The sequence below is a fragment of the Meriones unguiculatus genome, chromosome 5 (genome assembly GCF_030254825.1).
Source record: "Meriones unguiculatus strain TT.TT164.6M chromosome 5, Bangor_MerUng_6.1, whole genome shotgun sequence".
Lineage (NCBI taxonomy): Eukaryota > Metazoa > Chordata > Mammalia > Rodentia > Muridae > Meriones > Meriones unguiculatus.
The window spans coordinates 128,066,541-128,078,917 of record NC_083353.1 but is presented as its reverse complement, the minus strand read 5'-3'; the positions used below and the strand labels follow the sequence as shown (position 1 = coordinate 128,078,917).

At 41.6% G+C, this 12,377-nt stretch overlaps 1 protein-coding gene across 3 annotated transcripts in view; it reads left to right on the top strand.

Moving 5' to 3' along the window:
• The window catches only part of Gys2 (glycogen synthase 2), a 33,152-nt gene that overhangs the window by 18,214 nt on the left and 2,561 nt on the right, over positions 1 to 12,377 (top strand). For 2 of the 3 annotated variants that reach the window (XM_021658881.2, XM_060384417.1), the window contains exons 8-15: positions 1,287 to 1,393; positions 2,434 to 2,493; positions 3,139 to 3,217; positions 4,598 to 4,711; positions 6,911 to 7,037; positions 8,200 to 8,295; positions 9,396 to 9,559; positions 10,568 to 10,648. In XM_021658881.2, coding sequence (XP_021514556.1) covers positions 1,287 to 1,393; positions 2,434 to 2,493; positions 3,139 to 3,217; positions 4,598 to 4,711; positions 6,911 to 7,037; positions 8,200 to 8,295; positions 9,396 to 9,559; positions 10,568 to 10,648 — 828 coding nt within the window. The remainder of the gene's footprint in view (positions 1 to 1,286; positions 1,394 to 2,433; positions 2,494 to 3,138; positions 3,218 to 4,597; positions 4,712 to 6,910; positions 7,038 to 8,199; positions 8,296 to 9,395; positions 9,560 to 10,567; positions 10,649 to 12,377) is intronic. The other variant, XM_060384418.1, reaches the window with a different exon arrangement.

Sequence of the window (12,377 nt, the reverse complement as noted above, 5' to 3'; positions counted from 1 at the left end):
CTCTCTTAGCAAAGATATCATGCCAAGTATCCTAAAAGACTTCCTAAAGTGTATTATAAGAAATAAATTAATAATCCCATCTGCAAAAGAGATTAAAGTGAAAAGCATTATTCTAGCATAGTATTGTTCATATTTTCTGGAATACACCCAGAAAGCATGTTTTGTAAATGGGCTCATAAACATGTATCATATTTAGAGTAATTATTAATAAATCCACCCACATAATTATTAAAAGTTCATTTTTATTGTAGATGTGAAGTAAATAAAACCTATTGTTATTAAGTTAGAGAGAAGACATAATTATAATACCCAGAGAAGTTAAAATATACAATATGTTGATAGTATGTTGCCTGCCACCTGCATAAACTTCATAGCCTATGATATTTATAGACATCCTGAATGGACTGTCAGGTTTTAGAAGGCAGAGACCACACAACTGATGCAAAGATGTCCCACACTCAGGGGGTAATCTTATCATAAGGACATCCATGTACTCACAGTTTTAACTGAGTTTATGCTTTTACTCTAAAGCTGCTTGATAGATCTCATTGCCCCATGAGAGCTGCCAAAAATGCCAGTTTAAACGTCAGCTTTGTTCCTAACAGGTTATGGGCATTCGTATAAAATATTACACATACTATGCTTTCTTAACATTAGCAGGATGAGACCGGCCACATTTATTGTGTATAATAGTTGAAAGAACTGAGGTCAAGTGTGTATTTAAAGTTCTCCAGTACAGGATCTGCTATATCTAAAGTGTGAAGCACGTGATTGCCACTTTACTTTAAGCCTAAAAGCCAAATGCATCACATGGACCATCTATATATATAATAGAAACATGTTAAAAACCTATTTGTGGAAATCAGTATGAGGAAATTAGAAAGGATGAGTCAGAATTAAATCCTCACTGCATTTCCAATCTGAACTTTTAAAGAAGGAATTTTGATTAATTTTTTTTTTTCCTATCAGGTCCCAAATTTTTGTTTGTTTTTGTTTTTTTAACACAGGAAAACACAATGATATGAGTAGCCATTATTGTCTTTTTAAATTGTGTTATTTTTTTTTAGTGGAAATATTTATTGCTGACAATTCCTGGTTGGAAGTTAGTTTTCAATTAAAATTGAAGAGTCTTGAAAAGTCATTGGTCCTCACTGTGTGGTTTGGTGCTCAGCATTCTTTCTCCCTGAAGACACGTGAAAACTGTGTTTCTCAGGCTTCAGGTCCACATGCCAGGTGCCTTTTGCTCTTTGGTGGGTGACGCTGCTGTGTTTTCTAACCTTCCCCAGATGCACAAGAGTAACGTCACTGTCGTGGTGTTTTTCATCATGCCTGCCAAGACAAACAATTTCAACGTGGAAACCTTGAAGGGCCAGGCTGTGCGGAAACAGCTGTGGTAATCTCACTTGTCAGCCTTCTCAGGCAACATGTGAAGGGAGTTTTGCCCAAGTGTGTGACCTGTGAGCTGTGCTCTTGGATTTCACATCTTCCTTGATGCTCTCTTCTCCTGGTGCTAGCTGCGGGGGTTAGACCATGCAATGCCCAGAATGTGGTGGGTTGTGCTAGGAAAACTTCTTTATGAACAACCATGGGATGAGCAAGTGTCTATGTGTAGGTTTTAAAGATGGGTAGGAGATTTCTTACAGCGAGAAAAATTAAAGTGTGTAGCAAAGCAAGGAGATGGGTTTAGTGACTCCTGCACTCAGCCCAGGTCAGTGATCAAACATTTCGCTAACTTGCTCTATCTACACCTCTATTCACTGACCCTCCCCACTCCCAACTATCCCTAAGTTAGCTCAAGCAAAAAAGAATTTCAGCACTCTGGGCTGTTAAGTGTTTTGTCCAAGCCTTAGTCCTGGATTGTTTTTTCAACCACACTAAATTGGCCAGTAGGAAAATACTAGGAGAGGCTATGAAAAAGAAAACAACAAAAACCTGTAACTTCCAGGAATGCTAATGAGACAACAGCACCTTCACAACAGATGGTGTCTTAATTACCTTTCTGTGGTTGTGACAAAAATACCACAACCAAGGCAACTTATAAAGGAAAATTTTAATTCAGCATTCACAGTTGTAGAGGGTTAGAGCCCATGACCATCATGGTGGGAAGCATGACAGCCAGTAGGCCAGCAGGGTGCTGGAGCATTAGCTGATGGCTTACATTTTGATCCACAGTTATGAGGCACAGAGAGCTAACTAGGAATTGCACGGGCATTTTGACACCTCAGAGCTCACTCCCAATGACATAGGTCCTCTAACAAGGCCACTCCTCCTCTAACAAGGCTACTCCTCTTTAACAAGGCCACACCTCCTAATCTTTCCCAAACAGTTCCTCCAACTGGAGACCAAGCAGACAAACATATGAGCCTATGTTTGCTGTTCTCATTCAAACACCCACAGATGAATATGAAAAGTTAATCTTTCTGTGTCAAACAGGGACACTGTGCATTCTATGAAAGAAAAGTTTGGAAAGAAACTCTACGATGGGTTATTGAGGTAAGTGCTCAACAGCAGTTCTCAAGCTGTGGGGTGCAAGCTTTTTGAGAATTGAGTGACCCTTTAGCAGGGGTTGCATATCAGATATTTACATTATGATTTATAACAGTAACGGATGTACAGTTATGAAGTAGCAATGAAAGTAATGTTATGGTTTGAGGTCACGACAACACAACAACTAAAGCATTAGGAAGTTTGAGAAATACTGGGCATGAAACAATGTACACACAAATATTTATGGCTTCACCATTCACAGGCCACAATTTAGACACTTCCATGCACTTTGTTCTAGACATAATGGACATTGTAGCTTTTGAAGATGTCATCTCATATGAGTACTAGTATTTTCTTTCATTTGACAATACCAGTAAACGGCTTGTACACAGGAGACCATGTGTGCATGTGCACAGAAATTCTTACTCCGTGGAGAACTCATTCATACAACAGTTTGAAACTGAGGGAGCTTTTGAGTTCAAATATATATTGACTTAATTTGATAAATACATTTTAATATTTATATATTAAATCTGTGTTAACATCTTAGTAAATAGCATTATTACAATAGGTGAGTTGTGTATGCCTGATAGTTAGAAAGCACCTAACTAGTGGTAGCTATTTTTGTTTCTAACACTGCTCTCATCACAGAGGAGAAATTCCTGACATGAACAATATTTTGGATCGAGATGACTTAACAATTATGAAAAGAGCCATTTTTTCTACTCAGGTAAGAAAAACTTTAAGGTACCCACCATTTCCCATGATCTTTAAAATCAACGTAGGCTTTTTTTTGTGTGTGTGTGTGTGTGTGAAGAAATGTACTAAATTGGGAAGTTTCAAATCTTAGAGCAGAAAAAAAAAATTTTCTGTTCATTCTTTCACCATGTGGGTCCCAGAGATGAAACTCAAGTCATTAGGCTTGGCAGCAAGAACCATTAACCACTGAGCCATTTTACCCACCCAGAAAAAATAGTCTTAAATAGCCACTTGAACGATTTTGTGTAACCAGACTTTTTACTGCTTTGTGGACTCTTCTTTCTTCTACCTTTCTTCATCCCTTTTCTTCTTCCCTTTCCACCCACTAAAACTAGATAGGAGATAGACAAGGACAGAGAGGAAAGGGGGTAAGAAGTTATTGCTAGACCGCCTCCTGCTGATTAGGGACATCGAGTTCCTTGGAGTAAGTTTGATCTTCACCACTGGGATATTTAATTCCTCCTCTTCCTCTGTCTATGTAAGGTCTATGTAACAAACCGCAACCAACACCCAATCATGCCTCTCGGGGCCCTCATGTTTATATACCTCCTGAAAAGTCCTCAGAATTTCAAATGTCACCCAATTGCAGAAACTATCCTCAGGTGGCAAAACCAAGGATCTGCTTGAGCATGACACAAATCACAGTCATCTGCTGCAAAGCAGCTCCATATTCTCATACCTGTAATTCAAACAAAAACAGAGTTCTGTTTTTAAAGAAACCAAAATTTCAAAATTCTCACAACAATTTTATATGTGCCTTTATGAGTTATTTCTAAGGGAGTTTTTTTTTTAAAGAAATCTTACAAAATCTGTTTTTAATCCATTTACAAAATTCCTTTTCAACTAATATACTGAGCTGAAAAGCTATGTCCATTATAAGAAAGAACCTTGTGAAAATGTCCAAAAGTGCAGAATCCGCACCACAGTAGAGAAAATGCCAGCGCTTCTCAGCTGAACATAATTGTTATTTCAAAATGTAATGCAGCATACAAGATGTGCATGGGGTTCCTCTGTTAATAGTGTGGTTTGTTAGACAATTCCAGTGAATCAAGGTCATTTTGGATGATGATTCTAAAGTACCTTCCCATCCTGGATAAACTCAGAAGCAGCCATGGCGACAGAGCCTTTGACTCAGTGCCTGCATAAAGGAACAGAAGCTTTCTGCTCACAGTCTGTGAAGAAAGCTCAAGAACTTTCTCTTGACACACAAAGCTTACTCATCGTAGCCAGGCGTCCTCTCAGAGGGCTGATTACAGACAGGGTGCATGAAATGTCAGCGGCCTTTTGCAGAAATGAGTCACACTTGCTGATGCTTTTCACTGCTGACATTTTCTTCCCTGTGTTCCCTCAGAGACAGTCTTTGCCTCCTGTGACCACTCACAACATGATCGATGACTCCACGGATCCCATCCTCAGCACCATTAGACGAATCGGACTCTTCAACAATCGTGCAGACAGAGTCAAGGTGGAGCTAATTTGTTTGATTATAGACTGCTTCAAAATTGTGCCAAACAGGCTGTGGCAAAGACTCCATCGGGAAAGTGCTTGCTGTGCAAGCGTGAGAGCTTGAGATCACCCTCCAGTGCTCTGGTAAAAGCTTGGCTGGTGGCACACACTTGTAATCCGAGTGCTCAGGGGCATCCAGCGGATCCCTGGTGCTCACCAGCAAGCCTGCCTGGTTTAATTGGTGAGCGCCAGACCAAAGAGAGACCCTGCATCAAAAAGTAACCTGGAGAGCTCCTTAGAAACAGGATTTGGGGTTAAGCTTTGGCCTCCACGTGCACAAATACAGGGATACCAACAAACACAGGTGCCCTCGAGAACATATAGCCCCATGCACATATCCAAACAAAAGAATCATATAGCATATATTGAAGCTCTTTATTGTGTTAACATCCTCCAGAAAAGAATTTATACACTCCTAAAGAAAACTGAGTCTGCTTCCTGTTTTAGGTAATTAGAATATTCTTAGATATTAGGCAACTATGAGATTTAATCCTAACATTTGTTTCACTGCACAATATTAGCAGTAGGGCACAAGAAAATTACATAAATTTTAATGGTCAAAATGTATTCTAAACCTTACTTTAGGAAAGGAATATGATATGAATTATGTCTTTAAATGTTTTTATTTTCTTTTATGCACTTATTCTAAAGTTATTCTCATTCATTGACTTATTTTGTGTGTGTGGGGGGGTGGGAGATGAAATGTGTAATGGCGTTGATGAAAAGGTCTGAGGACAGCTTGTGGGAGTCAGCTCTCTCTTTCCAGTGTTGATTTCTGGGGATCAAACTCAGGTTGTCAAGCTTACTGATAAACACCTGTAACCATTGAGCCACCTTGGTGGCCCTGCACGTGTGTTCATTGTGACAAATGCTGTTCATTTGGAGTGATGTTTTATTATTATTTTATGCACGTGGTGTTTTGCCTGCATGTATGTCTGTGCACCATGTGTATGCACAGGGAGGACAAAGGAAGGCACCAGATATTCTGAAACTGGAACTGATGGTTGTGAGCTATGCCGTGGTGCTGGGAATGGAATCCAGATCCTCTGGTAAATTAGTTAGTGCTCTTAACCACTGATCTGCCTCCCCATTCCTCCTGCCTGGTTTCTACGTGGGTCTGCAGAGCTGTGCAGCAGCCCTTTATGCCTTCCTTTCAAGTCCTGCATATACGCTTTAATGGCCTTTAATTCCAGTTTTCAGTTTCTGCTTGCTGGGTATCCCCTCTTCTCTGTAACAGCCTCAACATTTGCTACAACTGATGGCTCTAGTCGGTACATTGCTACCCCTCCAGGTTTGTCTTTGTGTTAGGACTCATCTTGGCATTATTCATTCTGAGTTTGGACAACTGAACAAGGATGTGCAGTCATCACTATAGTGCTGTATGGAGCAGCTTTACTGTCCTAAACACCCTCTGGGCTCTGCATATGCATTTGGTTTAACTTCTGTAACTCTGTCTTTTCCAGAATATCATATAGTTATCAAGGTCTACATAGTAGTAGGTACTTAGACTCTGGTGCATTGGTTCCTGAACACCAACACATCACTGCACACAGGCCTTCATGCATGGTGGCATTTTTCTCTGAGTCAAGGGTGCCTTTTGAGCAGAGGCATAGATACCGTCTTTAGAGGACACTAGAGAGCCTTGTGGCATAAAAGCATGGTGTGGTAGTGAGCAACCGCCTCTAGGCGAGAGAGGTTGGCACTGTCGAATCAGGACAGGGCTCTTCCTTCCCCTGAGCCCCGTTTTCCTCAGCTAACTCGTGCGTGGGTCACAGGTGATCCAGCCCCTCTTTCTCAGTCAAGTTGGGAACAAACTGACAAATAAGACCAGGCTCAGCTGTTGGAGAACCAAATATAGCTTTCATCGGAGAATAGGCTGGAGAGGGCTTCAAGGTCTAGTTTAGTGTGAAAGTGAAGGTGTGCTTGCTAACTCTCTACCCATGATCCAAGATGGGGAACTGAAGGGCAAGGTTAGGCTTGCAGAGCAGAGACTCTGAGCTACGGAGTGGAGGGAGGAGGAAAGTAGAGTCTACACTCTTTACTGCTGATCTTTCCCTTCATCTCTGAATGTGCAGCACACTGACTCTAGCACTGAAATTAGCAAAGCGTAGAGGCATTTTGTTTTCTTTATTTTCTTCATTAGAACTTTCTCTTTTAGGTGATTTTACACCCAGAATTTCTGTCCTCCACCAGCCCCCTACTACCCATGGATTATGAAGAATTTGTCCGAGGTTGTCATCTTGGGGTGTTCCCATCATACTATGAACCGTGGGGTTACACTCCAGGTATGCGATATGCGTAGGCTGTGGTCTCCGATTCTGGTGTCGTTGTTTCAAGTGTGCGGGTAAGGTAAAGGTGTTAGGAAATTTCTACTGAGGTTTTGCTTTCTCACTTTGTTTAAAAATGATTTGGGTTGGATCCATTTCAAGGATCAATTTTATGCTTTGCAGATTCTAACCTAAGAACAGGGGCAAAACCTGTATGGGACTGTGCCCCAGTGGGGTTTGCTGCCTTCTGAGTGGGCATCCAGCCTAGTGCAGAGGGAAACATTGTTTTATGAGGGTTATACACTATTTAGTTACACCTTGTTAGTGTGAAGTAGAAACCAAATAGATAGAGTTGAATGAAAATTGAAAGTCAAGAAGAAAGAAAGAAAGAAAGAAAGAAAGAAAGAAAGAAAGAAAGAAAGAATAGAAAGTCTTCCAATATGGTTCTCTAAAAGCTATTTCAGAAAAACACATTTTTAATGGATTTCGTAAACCGAGCTCTGGGTTTGATGGAGAGACCTTGCTTAAAAGAATGAGGTTGAAGAGCAACTAAGGAAATTTCCTGACATCAGCCTTGGGCATTCACACAAATCTGCACACACAGGTTCACACACTCACTCAAAGAAACAAAGAAAATGTAGGTATCTATGAAAGAAGGCTATTTCTAGAGATAGCTTAGATATTTTGCAGGAAACAGGTTTTGGTCAAACTGTGATGGAAGACTGAGGGAGACTGTGAATTCCCTGCACCCTCAAGAGAGTAGTAGGTTGCACACCGAGAAGATTATAGTAATGGAGAACCTGCTGTGTCCAACCACATACCCTACCCCATACAGTTGCCCAACAGAGCCATGAGCTCAGAACAGAACAAAACCCAGAAAATAGCCAGCTGGTCTCAGGTAGTAGACAGCAGCAGGTCTTCAAATGCCAACTCTCATATGTCTCCGATTCTGGGAAGTGACCAAGTTACACCAACTCCCCAGGCTTTAATTTCTTCACCTGTGAGAGAGAAGTGATATCAGCATCACTTCACAGGATGGTTGCGAAGGTTACCCGCTCTGTGAGTGACTATGAGGCATAGGCCCAGCCTGGCAGGGAGTAACCGTCCATACCGCTAGGCAGACAGGACCCTTTCCCCTGCACATGGCCTAGGTCTGAAGCTCATTCTCTGTTCTTGGCAGCTGAATGCACCGTGATGGGCATCCCTAGCGTGACCACAAACCTCTCGGGGTTTGGGTGTTTCATGCAGGAGCACGTGGCTGACCCCGCTGCCTACGGTGAGACTTTGATTTTCCACGTGACCTGAGGGTTTTCACAGGGCCTACCTCTAAAGCTGTTCTGAAAAGAAACTAAAGTCTGTATTTCTTGTTTAACTAACAGTAGATTTAAGTAGAGGTTCATAGGGAAGGATGTTTTAATCCTGAATATACTGCCCCTAAGAAGAATTGCAAAAGAGCAGGACTTGAGCAAACTTTTCCTTTAACTTATTTTTGATGGTCGTGAAATATTCTTTTTCTTAAGTCCTAGGAGCAATAATACAGCAGCTGTGGTTTTGGAGTGTGCATATTGGTCTGTCCCTAGCAACATTTCTCAACCTGTGGGTCAAACGACCTTTTTACAGAGGTTGTATATCAGATATCCTGAATATAAGATATTTATATTACAACTCATAACAGTAGCAAAATGACAGTTATGAAGTAGAAACAAAAATAATTATATGTTTGGGGGTGGCCATGACACGAAGACCGCAGCATGTGTTAAATAGTCACAGCTTTAGGAAGGTTGAGAATGACTGCATTGAGAACGTTTATTGTTTTAACGACCCATTGTCACCAAGGTAGAAAGAAGAAACCCGGTTCTCAAGACCGATAGGAGAATTGTCATTTCACTGTAGACCTGTTCATGTTGCCTAGCAACAAGCAAGTTAGGCCGGGATTTGTTCTGCCTGTGCTGTCCCAGCTGAGTCTGGGAGGCAGCTCTCACTGTCATTCTCAGCGAGGTCGTAAGTGGGAACACCGAGTAGGGGATACCAGAACTGATGTTAGGTCCCACCTGGTGTTTCTGCTTAGTAACAATTCCTAGAGAATCACTGACCCAGAGGGCTTGATAACTTTTTTTTTTATTTGCTTGATAACTTTTTTAAGGTAAGATCTGCTTTGTTGGCAGAGGGTTGCTGGTGGTTTTTTAATTAAAAGATTATAGAAAACATACAACATCAGAAGAAGAAAAGATAAATTGAAGGCCATAGCCAAGGCAGGTACTGATGACAGGCTGGTTATGGGATTTTTGAAACCTGAGGTAACAAGGAAGAGGAACAACGTTTCTTTAGCTCCGAGTTGGAAGCTGTGTTTTGATTACGTGTGTATGTGTTCTTCAGGCATTTACATTGTCGACAGGCGCTTCCGCTCCCCGGATGATTCTTGCAATCAGCTGACGCAGTTTCTCTATGGGTTTTGCAAACAGTCACGCCGTCAAAGAATCATCCAGAGGAACCGCACGGAGAGGCTCTCGGATCTTCTGGACTGGAGATACCTGGGCAGAGTAAGCAAGCTCCCTCAGGAGCGTGGAGGAGCACGTTGAGACGCCCTCCCTGCAGGACAAAATCCTTGCCTCTAGTTACAATATGTAAAACCAGCTCAGTTCCGTGAGCTTAAATCTCAGGAATGTGTCCCTGGACTTTTCAACTGACCGTGAGTTCTCACAGTTATAATCCCAAACCTTCATGGGTTTATATATCCATGATAGCAAGTCCATCAGGGTGTAGCATGATGCTGGCATGTACTTAGATGGATGCACAACAGGTACACAGAAATGCTTTGTGGCGCTGAGAAAATGTCAAGAGCAAAGACCGTACTTGTTCTTCATGGATGATGCAATCATATTCTTTAATGATGCAGAATGGAAAAGGACACCATTTGTGAATGCGACAAATCCAGGCATTTAATACTAAGCAAAGAACCTCAGCTTTCCTGCGGCATGCTTTTTACATAGTATTGAACTGCCCTGGTCAAGAAATAGGTGCTGAGTATCTACACCCAATAATGCTGGTGCTCAGCAGGCCTAAGGAGTTAATGTCACTACTTCATTGAATGCAGAACAGGAAGGCCAAGGCCTCAGAGAGTCTGTTTCTTACTTAGATCTGGGCAAGACTGGCAACCAGTATCTAGATATTAAAAAATAAAATCAGTTTTCAGTCATGTTTGTATTCAATCCAGCCCTCAGCATGGTCAGCACAGCTGATTCCACCCAATGATTTGTGTTATTTCTGGACATGCATATTGACAGAAAATAAAACCATACATGGTCGTTTTTTTCATTTATTCTCAACTTTGGAACACATAGGCCCCCCACTTCAACTACACAGCTAGCTATTGGTCAATGAAATGTCTGATAGAGGAAAATAGTACATAGTAACCTGTAACAAGTTTTCCATATCAGTTAATATGGAGATAAACCTTGCAGGCTTAGGATGATGAAACTTTATATCATTGCTTAGTTATTGAAATATCTAATGTGTTTTTGACATGTGTACTGGCTTTTTCTTGACAGTATTACCAGCACGCCAGACACCTGACACTAAGCAGGGCTTTTCCTGACAAATTCCACCTGGAGCCCATATCACCACCAACGGTAAACATTTAATGTGTTGTTTGTTTTTACAAAAATGACATTTCTTACTTGGCAATTCCCAACAAAAATTGGAGGTAGCAAAATACGCCAGTTGGATGCTTTCTGTAGTGTTGAAACAAAATGAAGAACTGGGGTACCCAAACCTAGGTGGCTAATTCACATCATCAAAGATGAATCCCATCATTACGATTCTCTCCGCCTTTATACTTGGAGGCTCTGTCAGGCTCCCATTCCTCTGAGAGTTACTCAACAACAGTTTGGTTTGATCTAACAGGAGGTAGATTTGCTATACAGCAAAGCATTTGAGTATAGAAGGCCACTTGGTAAGCGTAAAATAGAGCAAGTTCAAGCTCAGAAGAGGAATTGGACAGTGTGAGTGTTTAAGTCCCATTCAGCATGGCCCACAGGAGTCTCCTAATGCTCAGTTAGACATTTCTGTCACTGAAACTATCATAGTTCACACATGCTCTCTAAAGATGGGGTAGAACGCTCCTGGAAGCAGTGTAGGCCCAGGCATTTCTCTTCAGCACTGGAATCTACACACCGATCCAAGGTCTATATTCTTCTTATTCTTCTGCCCTTGCATCCATCGGGGCACAACCTCAGAGTAAGAAGATGAGGTCTTCTAAGTGTGCCCAACCTTTGACATTGTGATACTGTGCTGCTGTGTACAAAGTTCAGGCTTGAGAACTGTGCAATGAGTTAACATTTTTAAAAAATCACAAGGAAAATCTTATGCTTAAAGAAAAGTTTACAGTCTTGTGTTGGGCCATATTTCATAGACATCCTTGGCCTCATGTTGGTACAGGTGGCCTATGGATGGTAAGTTGGACACATTTGAGTCTCTATTGTATATCAGACCACCTTAAGGGACATGTATATATAATCCCAGTTACTGGGAGGCTGAGTCACGAGGCTCATCTGGATTTGTGAGTTTGAGATCAACAGAAACAACATGGAACAAGCCTGCCTTAGACAGACAGACAGACAACAGAGAAGACTCACTTTGCTCAGGGGCTCTGTGTCCTGAACCAGCCTCTCCTGACCATATGACCACAAATGGGCTTTTAATAACTTTCACAACTAATATGTTCTGTGTCAAGGGTCATCAGTTTCCTCATTTCCCAAACTCTGGACTCATTTCCTCATTCCCCCAAACCAACGACTCATGAAGCCCTCGTGTCCACCTGCACTCTGATCAAAGGTCTCAGGCAGGAATTAATTTTTTTTTTGTACTACGTTGATGGATTTTTGTATGTTGAACCATCTCTTCATCCCTCAGATGAAGCCAACATGATTATAGTGGGTGATGTATACTTAATAGCACAGTGCCTAGCTTCCCTTGCTCAGATTTCTGGAAGAGATGTAGAAGGATTAGTCACTAGAGGAGGCAAGAGGATCCCCTAAACTTACCCTCTCCATGTCCCAGCCTCGTCCCAGCCTCTGTGTTTACCATGAGAGAGCTGGGTGCCTCTTTATCTAAAGATACACATTTCACTTGCTAACTCAGCCCCATTCACCCATTTGTATTTTTATTCAATTAATGAGTAGCTAGCTCTCACTCTAAGGTCTTAGGTACAGGTTCAGCTCTTTTGATAATTTTATACAATGTATTTAGACCACCCCTCCTCCACTGCACCACACTCCAGCTTCATGTTTTCTCCTCCTGCTCCTCTTTCTTTCTCTTCCTTCATTCTCCCCCCTTAGACTTACCGAGTCCAAATAGTGC